Below are 21,179 nucleotides of genomic sequence, written 5' to 3' on the forward strand. Positions count from 1 at the left end.
TGCCAAATAAAGCTCAATGTCTGATCCTTTGGAGAGTTTGGGCAAAATATCTGCACTGTAAACAATTCCAGGTAACTGAGTTGCCTCCATTGCTACTTACATGGGTATGGGATGTGGGTCAGACGGCCTCTAAAGGAGTTGAAAGAATAGGTCTGGTGACAAAAAGAAGGCGTGGTGGCGAAATGAAACATATCAAACAGACCTGATGCATTGGGGTTGCATTTGGTGGCTGTAGTGATCAAGCCTGATTAATACATGATAGCCTTTTTCGTTAACTTGGTGATATTTTGCTACTTCTATAATGGCATAAAAGCACAATGTGAGTAAGCGAAATGTATTTCTGTTACTGCTGCTCAAAATGCTGGCTGCCCCCACAAGGTTAATAGATCTGATGTTGCTCAACCATAACTTCGATAAGGATATTATGCAGAATGCAGGAAATCTAAGCACATTTAGATCTTCCATTATATAATATAGTGCAGCTGTGGGCTCATTCCATTTTGTGCTGTGACCCTGTGCTAGCACTGAATCTTCAAAAGGCACCACCTTCCTCTCCCATTTCAGATTGGAGTAGTGTATCTCACTTGCTACATAGAGGGCATATAGGACACCGATTATTATAGGAATCACTTTCTGTAAACCCAAAAGACTGTATTTGCTTATTGAAGCCAAAGTCATCAAGGTGCTATACACACCAACGTCTTACAGGTAAAAAACACGGGTTGAAACATTAACATAAATATGCAGATTTTACACCAGCTTATCTATGTGACCTCCTCCTCTACCAGCTTAGTGCAGCACATGCATGCCTGATCAGTATGCCCACAGGGAACAGGAGCTCTGTTGTTTTCAATTTGTTAGGCTTAAGGTAGTTGGAGTAAGGGTATTTCTATAAAATGCTTAACTAGGCTCCATTCTTTTTGTGTTGGGTTGACTGGGTTTAGGGACAGGGGTCTGAAAGAAACGACTGTCTGTGAATGAGGACATTAGCAAGTGTGCCTCCTCTAAGAGTAGAACCCCACCACTCATTGAGATGATGATCACTGACCAGCATTTTGGAAGTAGTAGCTTGTGCAGACTTTTCATAGGTTGGGCCTCAAGGCCACTGGGATTCTTCTCTCCTAATGCTATAATGACCCTCTTTGATATTCCTCCAAGCGGGCAGTATCCAAAAGAGAAACAAGGGTGCCTCTAAATGTCACCATAATTAATAACCTACTGTATGTATGAAAATACAAAATAGTTTTATATTATCCTAGAAATGAGTTGTTAATATGTCTAAAGATGTAGTCAGTAGTAACTTCAATCCATTTTGCCTCTGGGTAATTTATTAAGAGAGCTTCTTAGCATGTCCACAACCCTCTGTTATTGCCTTTCTTAGAATTAATCTAAGTTTAAGTCTTACAACGTATGGATATTGGGTTAGATTTCAGTGTTAGATCACAGCCATCAATTCAAAACAGGAGTGCTATGCATATCGAACCACACATGCTACTTCATTGACGAAACAGGCAAAATTGAATAACAAGGCCATGCATTAATTAAAAGATCTGTCTTAAAAGTATGCTAAAAATAATTGCGCTCACTGTTATTAAACACGTTAGGGAGTGCCTTAACTGTATTCCAAATCAGCACAAAATTGTATAGGTTCGTAAACAGATTTAGGTTTTGGTAGCCGCACATTGGTCCGTGAAATTGTTAAAAACGAAAATTGTTAATGTGTTTCTCATTATACATATTTAGGTAATCATTTGGATAAATTTGACTCAGAAAACATTGTGATCGAATTGAGAGGAGAAAGGGCAATCAATACATTTATATAAATTTCGACCTAGGTATTCCATCAATGCAGCAGCAACTTTGAAAATTCCAGTTTAGAATATTGATATGTTTATGTGGTCAGCTGGGTGTGCCAGCACTTTCTACTTGTGGCATGTTCTCTTTTCTGCGGCCAGAAAACGTTTGTGGAACATCTCTGACAGTAAGATTATCTTTGTTTGAGCAAATAAATATGCAAATGATAGACTAAAAAAGAGATTACAATTAGCTTCTGCAGACTCAAAATTCTTCCTTGGAAGTTTGCTGTAGCATCCTATACTCAAGCGGTCGTAGTTACAGGGCTAAATTCAGTTGTAGACAAACATTTACGACCAGCATTACCTTTGTATACATTCCAGCAATTCACAAAGATTCTTGGCAGATATAACTATATGTGCAAAGATCTCCACCACAAATGTATAGTGCTTCGTACCCATAAATCCCAATCAAGGAGGGGGTGGAATGGACGTTATTGCGTGGTTAACCTTGAACATTAGTAAATGCCCACAAGCATGTACGTTTGTGGCTATTCACAACCCCTTTCCTTGCCCTTTTCACCACGGAAACAGTAGGATTTGTATTCCAGCCAAGGGCTGGCATAAATCCCTTTCTAGGCTGGGGAGTGAAATGGCTCACCCAGATTGTCTAGGGATGTAGAGGGATGGGGTTCTCCACAGCAAAAAAATATTTGTAGAAAAATACCAAAGAATGTGCATTTACCTAGTAGATCCTCGTCTGATTTTGTGAAGTTATTCGCTCTGGAGAATGCCGTACATGGCGAATAGGACCCTGCATGAAGAGTCTCATTAAAGAGTGCATTAGAGGCCACTGCCAACAATGACAGCTTATAGGAGGCGCACATGTTCCTAAAACAAATATTCAACGACGTGCTTTCAAAGAGAAATGCTGGGGTAGTCGAACTGATTAGCACACACTGAAATCATGATTTTGGTCACTATGGTCGAAAACTGATACAGAAAAGATTTGGATTATTCAGTTTGAGTGATAGTATATGTATCTAGCTGAAGAACTAGAAGCAAATCCAATGTATTGAACATTGTCCGTTTGCAACCCAAGGCTGTTTTGATTATGAGAGGCGAGTTCTGCTTTGTACTGGGATATATTGTGCATTGTACTGATAAAATTTACTAACGGGTCAGGTTGATGGATTATTAGTGACAAAGCGATAGAGTAGGTGCTCTTTTAAATGTGCTAGAAACTATCAATCAACATAGTTGTTTAGTTTGTGAGGGTATTTGCAGTTGGATCCGATGAAGTGATACATTCTTTTTTTGTTGTTGTATCATTTGATTCCCTACAGTGCCTGTCGGACTATTATTTGGTAGTGTGAGGAAGACAATAAAGAACATGGTCAAATAGTGGCAAGGGAAAATATTGACACTATAGACAAGCTTCTGTGTATAAACAAAGACGTTCACATGGTATTTGTATATGAATTTCTTGTACATGGCTATTTCTCAATTCAACCTAAAACACTAGTTGGAATGGATATCAAGATTTTAAACCTGCAAAGTTTTGGATAGAGCTAGGGCCAATTTTGTGAAACAGATAACCACACTTATTTTATACTTATTTACTCTAATATTTTTAGCCATCTATGTAGCACAGACTGGCTGATTCTCTCTTGTTGCTAACAACACATACTACAGTTGTCCAACTATGTGTTGGCTTTAACCAAATCGGTGATGCTGAAAAAGATGAGCGGTTGAGTGGCCCCACTGGGGATTGTAACTTTGGCTCTTAAGGTAACATGATGATCCAGAAATAACTCACCAAAGGCCTCGGGCATATATAAGCAAGTTTGTAACGGTGGGTGCAAATTGGGCACCAACATTTAGCAACCGATCTTTTTGCAATCTAATCTTTCTACTATTAGGTCTCATCTCAAAATGAATAACACAAAGAGGTACATGTGGTGAACAAACCTTGCTGGACTTGCCCAGAGGGAGACACCCGCGGAACACAGTGGTCCACATAGGTTTGTTCTAAATAAGGCTAGAGTTGAAGTCCTACACCCATTGACGGTGGATCCTTTCGTCAAATATTGTGGGTCACTGTATGTATTGATCCTTCCACACTTATTACAGTACTTATCTACAATATATTGCAGAGAGACATACATTCATGGTCCTGATGAATGCCTAGAACCTTTTTGGAAGATAAGAAGCTTGGCAGAAACAAGTTGACTCCTCGCAGATGGGGTTAAAGTTTCACTCCCCTCTTAGTTTTCAGTCTATCCCTTGGAGGCAACTGAATAAAATTCTGATTCTGCCTACCAAGAGGTAGTTTTAATTTGCATATCCCCTCACCCAGACCAAATATCTCTCAAGGGCCCTTATCATTTTAAAACATATCAGGAGCTCCTCCCAATCACAGGAAGTTGAATCACACAACAGGTGCCTTTGGTCCTGGTGTGAGGAGGGACCTGATGAAGCAGCATGCCACCTAAGGGTGGGTGAGGGTTACCATCCTTAACAAAACACTTGTTTTCAGTACAGACACATAACCACATTCACCACATGTACCTCTTTGTGTTATGGTCAAGCACTCCCCACCGACCCCCGTATTTGTGTTGTGCTCCTCTCAGAATGCCCATTCACAGAGGGTCGCAAAATGACCTACTTAATGAATAGTAATTTGGCAGGTCTTTGACAACAAATTCAGGAATTGTGGTCTGCAAAGTAGAGCAAACCTCAATCCCTTCTTTTGCATTCCCAAACTGTAAACATAAAAAAAAGCATCTCGTCTCTTGAAGGAACTGGTGGTGCCTAATATCACTTTGGAAAGACATTGGGGAAAGCATGCAATGCTCCGCTGGACCCCTGTCGGTTACCCCCGAAGCTGCCCTGTACAACTCCCAAATGGGACAGCTTCCCCATTGCAAATCGATTTTGCCCTAACTTGTGTCTTGGTGACTGGTCAACGGTTTCTGATCATAACAGCTGTCACAAACTATTAATACAAGCCAATGCAATTCACAATAATTTTAGGGGTGTCTCTTTCAGTCCCCTTCCCTATTTGCGATTCGTAAAAAGATGCAGAACCCATTTTGTTTCTGAGAAAGACTTTACGGACTGCAAAAAAAAAATGTGTGCATCACAAAATACTGTTTTGCGGTTGCAAACCCTGTGAGTTTGAGAATAGCAGGGATTGCGTCTGCCAAAGTATTTTGTACATCATGCCCTAGTTATTGACTGATTATTACATGTCCAATATTTCAAGTAGTGTGATGTTTCTACTCAGCCTGTGTTTTTAGGTTCTAAAGAGCGAGTTCTTGGCAATAAAAACAATGCTTTTCAGTATATTCTTTGATGATCTATGCATTGATAGCTAGCCCTCAGCTAAAACACCAAGACATTCTGTAAACTAATCCCACAAACCTAGTTATTGATGAAGGTCATATGCAAATGTTGAGAGTTGGGCCTTCTTTGTGAAAAGGCCTGTTTTACCATGTGGTAATTTCATTCCTGGTATGTTCTATTACCAAGCTTTGTGATTTTCCTGCTTGATTCTGAGTTGTCCTGCTCAGGTTCAGAGTCCACTTGCAGAATCTGAATTATCACACCTGGATTCTGCACATTTTTCCTCCGTCCGAGCAGTTTTCCCTGTGCACATTTCACCAGGTATTAATTACACAGTGAAATGCACACCGCGATAAACTGCCAATGTAATATTGCCGCAAAATTTGGAACAGTATCAAGGCATTTTTATATAATGGGTTTTCCATATATAATTAACTAACTTCTATCAGTGGCCTGAAATTAAGCTTAAGGTGATTATTGTAACCCACAAAGAAAAAGAACTAACGAGGAGCAGTGTAACTGCACTTGGAGTCTTGGGAACTTCACAATCGCAGAGCTGATCACCTTTCCCTATAACAGCATCCCCAAGAACTAGAGTCCATCGTGTAAGACAGAGAGGGGGGGGCTTGTGTACTGATCTCCCTGCTGCTTCAAAGAGCAAGGTTTGGATGCTGAAAACATTCCGACAGCAGGACTGGACTGTGCAAAAACTGCTAGCATCCTTTAGACAGCCTTGAAATTGATACACCCGAGCAAGACTGACAGGAAAGAAATACTAAGGCTTGAGTCATCCCAAGGTCTAGACAGGGAAATGGGCATGCCCCGCCTGTGCACTTATGTGTTTCTCCGTTACCAGCGTAAACACTACTGCTAGACAGGGCGGCTCCATAGCCAAAGCAGCATTTGCTATCAGAAATAATACAGTGGGCCTATTTTTAAGTACGCAGTAATGTAAAGTAGGAGAGGGTGGCACACTGCATTGCATGAAAAGTGTCAAAGAAGTATAACTTACAAGTAAAAGCAACACCAAACTCCTGATAGTCCAACTGACCTAATCCTAAAGGTGTGTCTTTGCTCAAAATTGGACAAAAATATACTTCCATTTCTGAACATTTTTAAATGGCCTAAATTATTCTCCAATTAAATGTTATTGGCATAATCTTAATATTGTAGCTTTTTAAATGGGATGTTTCTCCCTAGATATATTCCTATGAGAAAGTCATGCCAGGGCTTGTTTGTAGGCAGCTCACATCCAGGTCCCGCTCACTTTAGCCCTTCCTCTATTTCCTACAATACATAGGTAAAAGCCGCACTATTTCTGCTGTAAATAAATTACAGCATTTTGGAGAATTTTCTATTTTGGGTCAAAAGGGATAACGGTGAGGGAATAAGGAAAAGTGACAAAACATGTCTGGTTTTGAGACAGGCGGTGTATTTTTGTTCAAGGAGCAGCAACCACCACAGAAAAGAGACTGACTGCCAAGTCAGGCCTTGTGGATTTAGTATTATAGAGTATTTTCCTGTAAAATAATTCATATCCATACACTTACATTCTAGCACTGAAACCTCCTAAGAAGATATCGTGTTGTGTCCCGAAGGTGTGCAGTGTGGCATCAGACAGAGGTAAACTTCTGCTTGAATGAAGTATCTCAGATGAGCTAAGAGAGACATGCAAGTCACACTGACTTACACAAAACAGATGGTTTGTAGGTGTTGAACTGTAAATTGCAGAGCAATCTACCTGCGTCTTGAGAAGCTTTATTAGAATAGTCACGGCCGCAAGGAGGGGGGGAAAGAGCTTTCCTTTTTTCAGGACCAGTTCAGTGATCTCACCTTGGCAGTGACCTGGAACGTAACACCATACAAGAGTTACATATTGACAGAGTTCAAGACTCTATTAGGGAAATTTATTTTAATCAGGCTGCAGAGGACACTGCTGAACTATGCAGTTTGAACTTACAAGTGGTCGCTGTTTATCGCACCCGGAAAGTGTAATGAAGATTGCGCCCTTAGTTGCAGCAGGTCAAACCTGCCAGAATTTAACAAGAAGTAAAGGGCCGGTGTTAACTGGTAGACAGGTACTTTGGTTCGGTAAGCGCCCAAACCCCCGTTAACACCGATTAATTTGGAATAAGTGATAGTTATAGCGACTGATAAATTCCAAACACATTAGTATGCATTATGGTATTACTGGATGTGATAACCGTTGTATCTAGCATATAATCAGGCCCTAAATAGTTAATTAAATCTCTTCCTGGGAGCCAGGGACCTCTTTGTGCCTGTCTGTGACATGCCATCTTTTCGTTGCACCAAATGCATGTCTGGCTGGTATTTTCAACCCTCTGCAGCTGGCGCTGACTTAGCTGTGAATTGGTAGCTGTGTCCGCCCCATTACTGCATGAGCACAAGGCTCTTTGGAAAAAGGCTTGTTGATTCGTAATCTGTGAGTGGACGGTCCTGTCCGTCGGTCTGTCCAACTTGAGTGCCAGATTTCTTCAGAAGGTAATTAGCATCACAGGTCACTTTGGGGACAACACTTAGTCACGACAACATACATTTTTAAGGCAGTACTGCCGAATATTTTAATCTGTGGTTTGAATACGGACGTGCACTCAGTTTTCTGTAGCCTTGTATGCGAACACACTGCTTGTTTAGCGCCAGGATCTGTTCATACAATCCCTGCACTCAGTAAAAAGGGAAGAAGTCTACATTGGACTTTCATGGCTGCAACTGATTTGATCACGCCTACCATGGAACTGTCTATTTCGTGACCAGTTAATGAAGTTTTTTTTCGCCCACTCTCAATCCAGGTAATAAATGTTTTGGTAGTTTTGAAGAAGTTTACTTTTCTGTCTTCCCTTCTAGGAAATATCATACAAGGATCCTGGTTCATTTGTACCCTTCGTTTATTCATTTTGTCAATCAAATGTGCAGAATGAAAGTTTTTTTAGTCCTGATTTTATAATGGAATAAACAGTAACTAGCACCAGAATGCAAAGCAAAAACCTGGAAGGGGTGAGCCACTCACGCATTGACCTGGGAGACACGAGAGCTCTGGCATCATTGATCCCAACTGTACGGCCAAAGAATGAGGAGTATTAATGATCTCTGGGCAACACCATGTACCCACCACTCAAACCTTGAAGCCCCCTCAGTAACCATCTCATTAGATTAGCTCCTCACCATCCCCCTGCATGGCCAGAGCAGAAGTCCAGAGCATTATCAGTGGCCTCCATGGCTGCTGGAAGGGGGACCGGTGTGTTGCTAGGGATCCCGGCTGGTCTAGCATGGAGCCTAGGAGATTCCAGCCTCCCAGAAGAGAAGTTACTTTTCTGTGCAGGGGCTTCAATACTGCAAGTTTATTTTCTTTATTCTGCCCTGGCCAGATGCTTGAACTTCCTTCGTATGGAGCCGGGCGATCAACCAGGGGAAAGGTTGGCATTGCAGTAAATAGGCAGCCAAGCATCACACATGCGCCACCCCTGGTACTAATCACTACACTGCGCAATGAATGGTTAGGGTGGGCCACCAGCCCAGTCTCCAGGGAACAGTGCAGGTGAGTGAGGGCAGCGAAGGCCGGGTCTGCATGATACCGCACTGTACCAAAGCATACCTCGTCTGTCAGTCGCCAGCAAGCAGCACAATGAGGCACACAGTCAGCTTTAATTTCTCTTAGCTGCAGTCTTTCAAAAGCCATGCCAAGTGCCATCCATTTGTGTGATAATCTCCAATTCTTCCATGGATGTAGAGACAGTACTAATATACATTAGTCTAACCCGAGATGTGTGGCACTGCCAAGGCTGCATTGTTTGAACCCATTCGCATGTGTGATTGATTATTGATTCCTTCATAAGAAAACTAATGATGTTTACCAATGTCATCTTTGTCTTTTCATGCCAGGGCAAAATTTCCGTTCTAAATATCTCTGCTATGACCTCCTTTTCAACCCTACTTCTGCATCATTGCCCCTATTAATAACAATTTGAACCTGAATCCCACACTTTGGCATGCAACAACAAGATTTTGGCCTGTCTTGTCTTGACTCCGCAGGCGCAACAGTGATAGTCAAATGTGTACTTGTCTGATGTATCTGCTGTACTTAAATGAGAGAGTGGAGCAAGATGAATGACTGAGATCACAGAGAGATGTAAAGCCCATCTTTGTGGTGCTGTAGATCATCGGTATAGATGAATAGTAACCTGTCATCTTGGTTATGCCTCCAATGCTTGTTGGATCTTACCAGTACCTGGATGACCTTTCTTCACCAAAGTCAGCTTACTTACTCTTCCCACATTGTCACATTGTTTCCATGTACAAATCAAGTCACAGAAGGGTGGTTCGAGAAAAATCACAAGTAATGCTAATTTTATGTGGGACATCTGGAATCCGATAACACTTTTGCAAAGCAGGGGGTTACTATTAGCACACATTAGCCCTCATTGTGCGTCCGGCGGAGCGGAATTACCTCATGGATTTTCCACCACCTGATTCCAAGTAGGTACATTTTTCCAAACCTTGTTTTTCCGGGAGTGGGAGAAACTAGACCCGATTTTGCAGTGAGGTAATTCTGCAAAATCTCATGAGGCCTTGGCTACAGCAGCAACCAAGCCTCCTTCGTAACATGCTCCTCTACCTGATACCAACTTCCTCTTCCCTCCCAAACTCCCGTATCCTCTTCCCTTACATCCTAGCCAAAGGTGATCAGAACTGGCGGTAAATGTGTGCAATAAACCCACAGATTTGAGAGTTACGTGTTATATAACTGGAAAAATCGTTCCCACACGGTAATTCCTCTTTCTATTGGCTTTAACTTGTAACTGCATGGGAGTGGAGTGGATTTTACTCTACAATAATGGTAACATCTGAAATTGTACAGTTGCCCCCAGAACCATGCAACTCAGAATGAAGGCCATTATGTGCTCGTTTCCTTTATTACCTAACTGCAGCTTGAGAAGTTAAGTTTGTAGTGTACAAAGATTTAACCCAGAGTCCTCTTTTTGAATTAACCTCTTATCTAACAGTAAATGTCCATTTACCTTTGGGTAACTTTAGAACAGCAAACACGTTTATTTAACAATGATTAATGAGCACAAATCAAACCCACACCAATAAAAGGGGACGGCCACTGAACGAAACTTGAAAATGAAATTGATGCATCTTACTGGGACAACAATCCCAGGTGAACCGCTTAGTCCACTGCCTTATAAAATTATGAAAGGTTTGAAATCTTTCAACCGCAATAGCTTTTTGGGTGTTTCATCTGTCTTATTTTAGCCATTCTAAATCACCTTGAGATGCATAGCATAATATGAAGGTAGGAAAATTTGGTTTCTGTGTTTGGACTACAAGGATGAGGTGGCCCATTCAATGAATAATGTGTGCATTACTTTAGTGCATGTCTTTTGAACTGTTCTCTTAAAAGGTGAGTTGCAGGGGTATTTATGGTATACTGCACATTACAGTGTCTACTACTGCATAATGTTTGGAGAAAATAGTCAATGAAATGGCTGAATTATGGCAAGTAGACAACGCATTGGTGTTCTTATCCCGACACAAAATGGCCGCTTTTACGGCCACTGACTGATTACTTTCCCTCAAACATGCACTGTTTCATATCAGTAATTGTAAGAAACTATCCCTTTCAAATATTGAATTTAAATATTACATTTAAATTAAAGGATTGGCAACCCCTGTATTTGTTTACCTACAGTTTTCAAAGAGGCGGTGAACAGATTGATTTCTTGTAGTTCCTGAATGCTGCTCCTGGGATTTAGAAACTTGGGAAATGCAGCAATCCCAAAGATATATGAACTTAAATGGAAGTCTCTAACCTTAATAATTATAGACTAAGGACCATGATGAGTTATTATAAATGAGGAATCTATGATGAGAAACTGTGAAAATAAATCTGGTCCTACTGAAAACCCCCAAATCAAGTAGTGGAACCATTCCATAGTTATGAAGCTTGCTATAAGACAACTAATGCTACCCTTGTTTTACTGATGGATTCACGCCTGGGTTTACTTCCTAACACCCTTTCATGACTCGCCTTTTAGAAGGTTTCTTCCCAAATGTTTTGCGTTCCTTCACTATGAAGTCCAACCTGGTTAAGGTAGTAGTTTTTGGGCAATGCAGCTGGATGTACGTAATTTGCAAAACAGGCTTGTGGTGGTTCCATGTGTCTCTCTTCCATACTAAAAGCTGCATGGGGTTTCAGCAATTGCAATGTGCATGACCAAGAATTCCGCCTGTGCAGAGTGATTAGAAAGCAAGGCACCTGCTTCCAGCAAGACAAACTAAAGAGTGAATCTACAACGTACACCTAGTTGTTAGGAGAGGGTGCTCTGTGAATGTGGTTTAGCTAATTTGGTACTTTGATAAGTAATTTTATTGTGAGCACCATACTTCTGGTTGAGTGGTCACAACGTGCTGGTGAAGGATGGTTACCCCGGGTTTGCTGCACCATACCCCCTTAGCAAATTCGACCACACTTTCTCTGATGGTGGTGCCTTTGGGGGCCACTTAGTAAGGGATTATTACAGAACCATCTCTAATCACTAAAGCAACTTTCACAACCATAGTTCGGTCATTTTCAAATTATGGCTTTTCTTGGGTTTCTGGGGGATAAAATATCAAAACAGACTATACATTATTAACAAAGAAATGACTGAACCTGTGATTTTGCACATGAACTACGAGTTTTGCAATCTTTATGTAAAATGGTAGACACTTAATCTGAAATTCTGTATGGCTTCTCTGTGAAATGGTCAGCTTCAGAGTTCCATCTATGATAGTGTTCTCAGAGTTTTCCCAAAGTGTTTGCTCTTAAAGTTCATGTTGCACATGGCTGACTACAACGCATGCTCGTGTCTCCCTTATCAAGCTTCTTCGTTGACCAACTGGTGGCTTGCTGGCATATACTGTGTAAATCATTCCAGTTTCCTTATCGTATTATCTGGGAAATGTATCTGTCCCCTGGCTGTCACCTGCCATTGGTGATTATTACAGATGTCCCGATATAGTGTGGCAATGCTGGCTCCCTGTGGGCATTGGGTGGGGAAGGCGATGCCGGGCTTTGGTTCTTGTAGATATAGGTGTTCACCTCCTCAGACCCATAGCCATAGTTTTCTGGCACATGTCCAGTGGCCGTGCACGATGAGGTCTGGAAGGTACTATGCTTTGCTAGAATATTATGGTAATTGAGAGGTACAAATGGGATTTGCCCTGCAGGCCTAACATCCATAAAGTGCTCATTTCCAGAGTCAAAATGCACCAGCTTGGGGGTGCCCCTGCTCAAGGAGTCTGGTTCGTTCCCACCAAGATGGTGATGGTTAGCATGCCCGTATCTTGTGTCCTTCATGCAAATCCTTCGGGTTTGCTCATACACTACCGGAACAGGAAGAAGGTGGCTTAAAGGGCCAATCGTTTTTGACTGGAAACAATCTGATTTTGGCAACACGGAGTGAGTGAGGGGGGTTGAAAAAGGTTTATCATGAGGACTCATTTTGCCATGCATGCTTCTGCTGAAATCCAGCTTGCCTTCCTCTTTAATTGGGTGCTGTGGGGCCTGCGGCCTGATTTCCATCTTACTGGCTTTCATGATGCTTGAGCCGTACCCGTCCTCCCTGTACCCGCTGTGGGGGCGCGATGCTGAGCAGCTGCTGAAGCTTTCAGATGTGTTGTCATCGCTGAATCTTCTAGCTGGCATTGGCAGAGTTGAAAGAAAGATAGATAGCATTACTCACTAAAGGGCCACGCTTTCCACACTTTTTTTTACAAACTTTAGCAAAAACAAATTACCATCAGAAAAAACAATTGCAAAAGCACAACATTTTCAGCAATCAAATTCGACCTGTCTCATAAACGATAACATTTGTAAAACATTTGAATTAAATGGGTCACAATTAATCTGACTTCCAATGGACAATCTAATCTTAAAAAAGATAAAAATGTCTAGAAGACAAGGGGATGTGTTAAGGAAGAGAAAACTAAAAGAACAATATTAGATTTTTCTCTTTAAATGCACAGAGAAGAGGACTCGCTAGCATTTGGAATGGAAGTGATTTATCTATAGATTGTTGCTAAAATGACAGGAATAACTTTAATTTTCATGCCTCTTCCAAATAACAACTATTTTCAGCATTCAATAGGTCTATATGTGAGGTCATTATCAAGAAAGAAAAACGGTTTTGTACCCTATGAATTAGATCTATTTTTTAAATGCTGGCGACTTATGACATCACCTCTTACAACATGGGATTTACCAATCGCATTATGTCTCATAATTAACATATACAACATTTTTTTATTTGATAACAACTATATTCATCAATAAATATTAAACTTCCCTCGATTCAAGACAATAGATACTAAATAATTGTAGTGAATAGAACTTCTTCTTAATAGAATATGGCATTTAACATATTCAGAATGAGTGCATCTATTTTGTGGTTCCATTGCCATGAGCAGAGGAGGGCTCATCTGTAATAGGATCATTTTGAGATCCGGCTGCTATTGATGGAGTTGAGGAGTTGGCCTGGAGAGTTCTATAAATTAGTGTACATATGTAATTATGTATGTGTTTCTTATATAATCACTGAAATCAGGCTCCCATTGCACCCTCTACCTCAAGGGGGTGGGGCGCTCGAGTGGAGGAGCACACCACTCACTCACAAAGTAGTCCATCCACAAAGAAATCTGGCCATCACTCACTCTGGGTAGTTGCCATTCCAAGTGCAGTTTATACGGTACACTCGGAGTCTCAACTAACCTGAGGGAGAGCTGTTCAGATTTGTTTGTGGTCCAAGATTGTGCCCGTTAATACTATTAGTAATGGGTAGATGGAGAAACAGGAAGAAGTTGTGAGTCACTTCTGGTTTATGTTTCTGGAAGTTATGAAAAGACCGTAGAAAAATGGTCCCGCCTCTTTCCTCTTTTCAGCGTGAAGGCAACACCACAGGAAGCAAGGCCAGGTTCTCTCAATTCAAAAACATTTTATGCTAAGAGATGGCTATCATATTGACCACTCCACATTACAATGTACAGTTGAATGTGATTCTGTTTCCGATTCACTAGATGTGAAAGATTCAGTATAAAGATATAAAAGTTACCAATCAGCCTTGTGGAAGTTTGGAAACAATCACAAGGTCAGGTCACCAGATGCGGGAACTCAGAAGAGGCCTGAAGACTTTGTATGTGGAAGAGATAGAGACCAGGACAAAAGAAACTACAAGCTTGATGGACAAATGCTTCCAGGGGATGAAGTATGCTGCACCAGCCACTCACTATAGGGATGTCCATATCAAAGAGCCTTTCTGGGACAATTTGGGCAGAGTAGTATAAAGACCTCCCACATGGGTAAGCAGATGCCCAGCATAAGCTGATGTTATAACTCCTTTGTTTCTGCTACAGTTCACCACAAGCCTTTCATTCCTGCACTTTATTAATTTCCCTCCCTCATTGGTCCTCATACCTTTGTTAATGTTACTGCTGCTGCCTCGTATAGAGTTTGGCAGACCGATATTACTCCATCAGGGAGAGGGAGCAGAATACACTGTTGTCTAGACGGAGTACCCATCTGTCAATATTTAGAGATGTCCGCCGGCCCTGTGGACATCTGTAGCCATTGGCAGGATCCCTCTCAGAGTGGTTCCTGCCAATGTGTTAAATGTTTGATGGATGGTACTGGTGACTAATTGGTGACTGTCACTATTTTTAGTTTTGCATAACGTATATTAGAACATTGGAATGTTGGGAGCTCCATTGAAAACAATGGAGTGCTCCGGGCTTATAATGGCTGGTATAAGCCCGGAGCACCAACATTCCAATGTGTCTTTGTTCACAGCTCTGGCTGTGAACAAAGACTTCAGGGAGCCCGAGGGGAACTCAATCCCCTCGCGCTCCCTGAAGGCTTTGTTTTGTTAGAACATTCTGCCCTCTAGTGGCAGAATGTTCTAATAGCCTTATAGCCCTTCGTAACAGGGCTATACCGGCTTTTAAAGTCCCGCTGCTTTTGTTAAAGTCCCTCGCCTTCGGCTCAGGCCTTTAACGCTGCAGCGGGCCTTTAATAGCCGGTATAGCCCGCTACGGCGGGCTATAAGGCTATAATAATCTGCCCATCATGTGCACATATATTGAGTGTGATTTCCACGTCAAGATAGCCAAGGTTAATGTGACCTCAGTTTAAATGACTCATGCTAATGTGAAAATCTGCTTTGGGTTGCTGTGTTCTTTCTCTATTTTCAGGAGGCAAACTGCAGTAGTTAGAGCAACTTCAAATGTTACAAATGTTTTGGCTTCTTTGAGAATTAGTTGTGTGTGCATACCATAGAGAGTTAAAAGTGAATTTCCACGCCCCTGCCTGGGACAAACTGACCGCGATGTATCACCCTGCTACTAGATATCTCTTGAAGGTCGTGCAGCTGAAACCTTCCATTGTGCGTTGGATGAGAAGAAGGGTGAGGCTATTCTATTGAGAAATGCTGGATCCTCATTGGTCCCCTCTTCCTGAGAACCATAGGGAGTTTTACATCTTGTCAATAATTTTATGTTTGAATTGTGCATTGCTGAGCAAGTTAGATTCAGATGTCCCTTTCCACTCTCTTGAGACTAGATGTCTTACTTTGCTCCTCCTCAAATAGTTAGACTCCTGAGAAAATCCATTCTCACTGTACTGAATCTTCATTTGATACTGGCCTTTTAGAGCTTTTACTTGCTGACACTTTCTGCTTGACTTCTACTGATCTCCTGATTTAGTTTTAGCTTAGAATGGTAGGAAATTTGCCGTCAGCGGTAACTGAAACCTGCATAATTAGTTTAAGACAACTTTAAATAGTTTGTCATTGTATATGCTACACTCTACTCCCTGCAGCAGTATTCTCAGCGACTGGATACCCTCACAGGTAATTGGCCACGCTAAACAAATCCAGATTGACTGATTGAATTGTTTTGAATTATGCTGATCAACACATATATATGATGATTAATTTATGACTACTTTTGAAAGATTTGAGTTTGTAACTTTACTAATCTGTTAATAAACCGCCATGGTTTGCAATCTACCAATCTCTGTCATCCTTGTGAGGTCTAATGTGCTTCACTGTTATTTATGTATTGCTGATTTGTTGTTGTTAAACATCTACCCAGGACTAAATGTCCATCTGCTCTAGTGTAAATTGTACTTGAGTTTGCACCAACAATCTGCACCATGTAAATCCCATCCCTGCTGCAAGAGCACCATCAAGTTGGTAGACATTTTAACATGGTGTTGGTTTTTCAAAAGCAAACTCCCAAAGCAGGAGTTTGTGTATGAAAAATCAAAAACTAATGATCCCCACACCATGGAAGTAGGCTCCATCGTCGAGAAACCAAATGTCCACCTGCCTGTAAATAAGGCGGGCGGACCAAAATGTTGGTGAGAGGGTACGTGCTCTCTCTGCCAAACATTAAATGAGGTCCTCAGTTTTTTCCTTAATAGTATTACAGAGTCCCTCAACTCTACCTCTGTTCTTGGGCAAGATTGCTGTTCTGCCTGGGGGCTAATTATAGGCTACCTGTATGCCATACCAGGTGAGTCAGAAACTTAAATGTCCGCTCTTGTCAATAGCTTCCATGGGGAATGTGAAGCCTCTGGGATGCTGGGGGCTGAGTTTGTAGAAACTGGGGGCAACTCTCTACACATCCACCCTTCTATTACTTTAGACGGCCTCAAGGCTCTGATTACGAAGATTAAATCCGGGTGCCCCGCTGACCCCATTAAGCCGGATCTTGTTGTTAAACATCATAACTGCCTCCTACCTGGCTGTCTGGATTTAATTAATATCTGTCTGTCCAACTCCGAAGTTCCTCAGACCTGGAAGCATGCAAAAGTTCTCCCTTCCTTGAAGAAACCTTCCCTGGATGCCTCCAGGCTGAAGAATTATCGCCCGATCTCGCTCTTGCCTTTCTTTTCCAAGATCACAGAATCTTATGTGAATGGCATTTTGACGCAGTATTTGGAGTCTCGCTCCATACTGGACTTGTCCCAGAATGGGTTCCGTCCTAAACATAGCACGGAGTCAGCTCTATTATAATCCCCCTACGCCAAAAGTCGTGGTAAAAAATCTTGGCATACGGTTGGATACTGCACTCTCGTTGGAGGAGCATGCTAAATCAGTGGCAGGGACCTGTTTCGCTATCTTGCGCGGACTTAAACCCATCTTGGGTCTGTTCGACCCTCATACGTGCCAGCTGGTTGTGCAAACCACGATCCTGGCTAGGCTGGATTATTGTAACAGCCTTCTGTTAGGGGCTAACAAATCTGCGATTAATATGCTCCAACGCACCTTGAATGCAGCAGCTCGCATTTTATTCGCACTGCCTAAGTATAGCTCGGTCTCAGGGGTGCTGCACCGACTCCACTGGCTCCCTGTGGAGCAAAGAGTCAGGTTCAAAGCACTTTGTGTTACTCATAAAGTCTTGACTGGCTCTTGCCGGGTGATTCTCAGAAACCTGGGTCCACCACTATGTTCCCTCCCGTGCCCTGCGCTCTGCAGATTTACATCTGATGCGGGTGCCGCGTTTCTGTAGAGCAGGAGGCTATTCTTTCAAGGTGTTAGCGCCTATCTTATGGAACTCGATGCCTCTTGCTATAAGGAATATTCCCAATCTCTTGGTGTTCAGAAAGGCAGTAAAGACATGGTTATTTCAGTAGCTTAATCATCTCATTTCATCCCTCTCCCGGTTCTCAGCACTGGGACGTCCCTTTGCTGGGACAGCCATGCGCTTTTTTAAATCACATAACAAAACGTCCCTGAATTTTTACACAGGAACTGGGTGGACCCGCAATGGGAGAAAGAGGGATTGACCTTGATATCCTACACTTGATAATACATTGGTCATGACAACAGTGGAATGCATACTTTCTTTCTTTTTGCAGACCACGAGAGGTGTTTATTTTATAACAAGAGACAAAAAGTGAGTCTCGTTTAGCTCTAAAACAATGTTAAGTCAATTGAATGTCAATACATAAAAGTATAAACACTATTATATGGGTTGAATTGGCCTCTGTTTTAGGTTTGACAGGTGTTGCAATAATGTAGCTATGATAGCTCTCTAGAATTTGTGACCAATAAGTTGAAATACATGCCTTATAAATGGGGAAACGGCCACTACAACGTGGCCGTTTCTACGCATAACAGTAACCACGCATGCATTACAACGCATGCGTGGTTACCACGATTGCCTTTACCACGCATACCTTTACTACGAGATACGTAGTAAAGGCATGTGTGCTAAAGGTAATATTAAAAAAGGGGGGTTGGGGGGTCTCTCCCCCTCAAAAAAACACAAACCTAATTCCATCGATGTGGAGGCAATCAGCGTCGTACCGTCGTTAGAGGAAACGGAAAGACACTTCCGCTTCCTCTTTACGATGTGCGACGCAGATCGGAAGAGTTTCCAGAGGAGAGAACGCAGCGAGGTAAGGGGAAATTTAGTTTAAGGAATTAATGAGGGGGACGTGTAGAGAAGGGGTAAATATAAGGGTTTGTGGGTGGGGGAATCGCACAGGGAAACATTTTTAATGTTGAGGGGAAGGGAATTTATTAGAAGAAAAAGAGGCGGGGGGTCACACAGGGGTATTATTAAAAAAAAAAAAAAAAAAGAACATTTACCACGAAAATGCCTTTACCGATATGCGTGATAAATGCATTTTCGGGGTAAATGTTATTCGTGGTAACTGCATTCGCGTTGTAACGCATGCGTAGTAAAGGCATGCGTTGCAACGGTATGCGTTGTAATGACATACAACCTTATAAATGTAGATACGTTATTGTTTACAAGGACTAGCATAACAGGTAAAAGAAATGTTGAAAGGCAACAAAATGATCAGAGATTTTTGCCCATTTACTCTATTATGTAGTGTTTAGAGCTATACAAACTGAAGATGGGAGTAGCCTCAAACAGAAAGATTCTCTAATTAGAAGATGGATGAGCCATCTAGTATAACAGTCCAGCCACACTGGTTTGTCCAGGATGACACAGAATGGAGGTTAGATGCTAAGCTGTGAACTAATTCAGAGTTAATGCATGTGATGAGAAAATGGGTTGTATTATATGGTGTGGTTGTGCGACCTCACCATGCAGTACACTTATCGACCCCTTTAAGACCCTTAGGTTTCATCTGTCAAACCCTCGGCTCAATCCTAAGAAGCTGTAGCTCTGAGCAGCAAGGCTTACACAGAGGAACAAGTGTAAAGCGTTTAAACAGCACCAACACAATTGAAGAAGAAATCAACACAATACTAAAGAAATCCAACAGCAATTTATAAAAAATAGAGTATTTTTTCAATAAACAATTTTTATTGGTATTTTCCAAAGGTAAACCAGACAAACCATAGCACATAATGATGGGCACTGCCCAATACATATATAAGGGTTATTACAGCATTATAGAGTCTCCCCATTCGGTACATGAAGGTGGCCCAACCCATAGTAGCTAAACCATTTGCCCCAGATTCTTCTGTGCTTCCATGGACACCCCGAGCCCTATAGATAGGCTCCTCAAGCTTGGCACACTAGTCCATGCCTTTGTGCCACTCGGAGAGGGTCGATAGGGGTGTAGTGCACTATAGCTGGACGATGTCTCGATTAGCTCCCAATCAGGAAGCAGTCCCCCAGGCTTTCACCCACCTCATAGAGGACCTCTAGAAATGCTTGTTTTGGTGTAAGGTCATTAGGACTTCCCAAAATCTGGGTCAGGGCATGCATGATACAGCACCAGTAGGCTGCAGTTGGAGGGCACTGCCAAACCAAAAAGTAGACTATATATTTTTAGAAGAATTTAGACACTAGAATGAAAAAGATTCACTACAGGGTTGTGGATAAATCAAGCAATTTCAATAAACTGCATACAAGCCTTGGCAAAGTCAACACATTGGACAATTAGAGACTTAGGTAAGTGTCAATGCGGTCAGTTGGAAGTACTTAGGGTGAACAACTCCGGCAGGGAGTTAGACAAGGGGACCAGCTAAGTCCTTAGAAACAGTTAACTTCAAAGGAGAAGACATCCTTCTGCCAGCAGTTCCAGGCACTTTATCCATGCTGCAGTGGATTCCTATGGAGTGGTCCAGAAGAAAGGGATGAAGGATGCTATGGATGCTCTAAGGATGCTGTGGATGAGACACAGTCAATGAGAATCTTCTTGCAGGGATTCCTTGGTCCACGAGTATGGTGAGGGGGTAATAGTTGCTAGGTCGACGTCCAATGAAGTCCTCCCTGATCTGGCCGAAGACCAGTCACCACTGGACTACCAGTCGCCCATAGTCGCAGTGATAGGCCAATCCTTTCTGGGTCACTAACTCGCCTTCTGAGAATCTCAGGGACTCTTTGACAGAACCCCCAGGTTCAGTGAACTTGGGTTCAAATCTGTGCATTGAGGCTTGTTCGTCGGTGCTGCACGGTGGCAGAGGCTTGAAGACTTTGGACTACCAACTTGCCCCAGCACACTCCTTCAGCTGTGTTGTCTCTGTGCTGCAAACAGGAGACCAGCCAGCTAGCTCTTGGAGTCTGTTGGCTTGACTGGGCTCTGGAGACAGCTTTTCCCTGAGCAGGACACAGCAGACACAGTCCATCTCTTTGATAGCCACCAGGTGCAGCCTCTCTTTGCTAGTTATTGGGTGCAGCAGGGCAGTCCTTCTTCAGCTTTTCTTCCAAGTTGTTCGAGAGCTGAGGTCTGGGTGCCAGGGGTTATGTTACATAAATTTGTAACGTGCACAGATACTCATGAGTGTCCCAGCGCGAGGGTGCACCTCTGATGCTTGGAAGATGCCCTCAGGGCAGGATGCAGTTGGTACCCAATGGGCTACTAGGTTCCCTCCTGTCTGGTGACCACTTCCTGTGGAGTGTGGCATCTGGCTGTCCCAGCATGCACCATTCTGCCAACTCACAAGATGTGAGACTGCTCTTTGTATTTGTACCTCCTCAGCCCTCCCTAGGGGTGTGACTACCTGAGGGCTACACAGTCCCCTGGGGAAGCTGGTTTGGCTGCTGGTATCCCCT

At 42.4% G+C, this 21,179-nt stretch overlaps 1 protein-coding gene across 2 annotated transcripts in view; it reads right to left on the reverse strand.

Annotated features, from left to right (window-relative positions):
* Positions 1 to 10,089: 10,089 nt before the first annotated feature.
* The window catches only part of SIM2 (SIM bHLH transcription factor 2), a 484,182-nt gene continuing 473,092 nt past the window's right edge, over positions 10,090 to 21,179 (reverse strand). For both annotated transcript variants that reach the window (XM_085621287.1, XM_085621288.1), the window contains exon 11: positions 10,090 to 12,842. In XM_085621287.1, the coding sequence (XP_085477413.1) occupies positions 12,124 to 12,842 (719 nt within the window). In that variant the 3' untranslated portion in view covers positions 10,090 to 12,123. The remainder of the gene's footprint in view (positions 12,843 to 21,179) is intronic.

This window comes from Triturus cristatus, chromosome 8 (assembly GCF_964204655.1).
Source record: "Triturus cristatus chromosome 8, aTriCri1.1, whole genome shotgun sequence".
Lineage (NCBI taxonomy): Eukaryota > Metazoa > Chordata > Amphibia > Caudata > Salamandridae > Triturus > Triturus cristatus.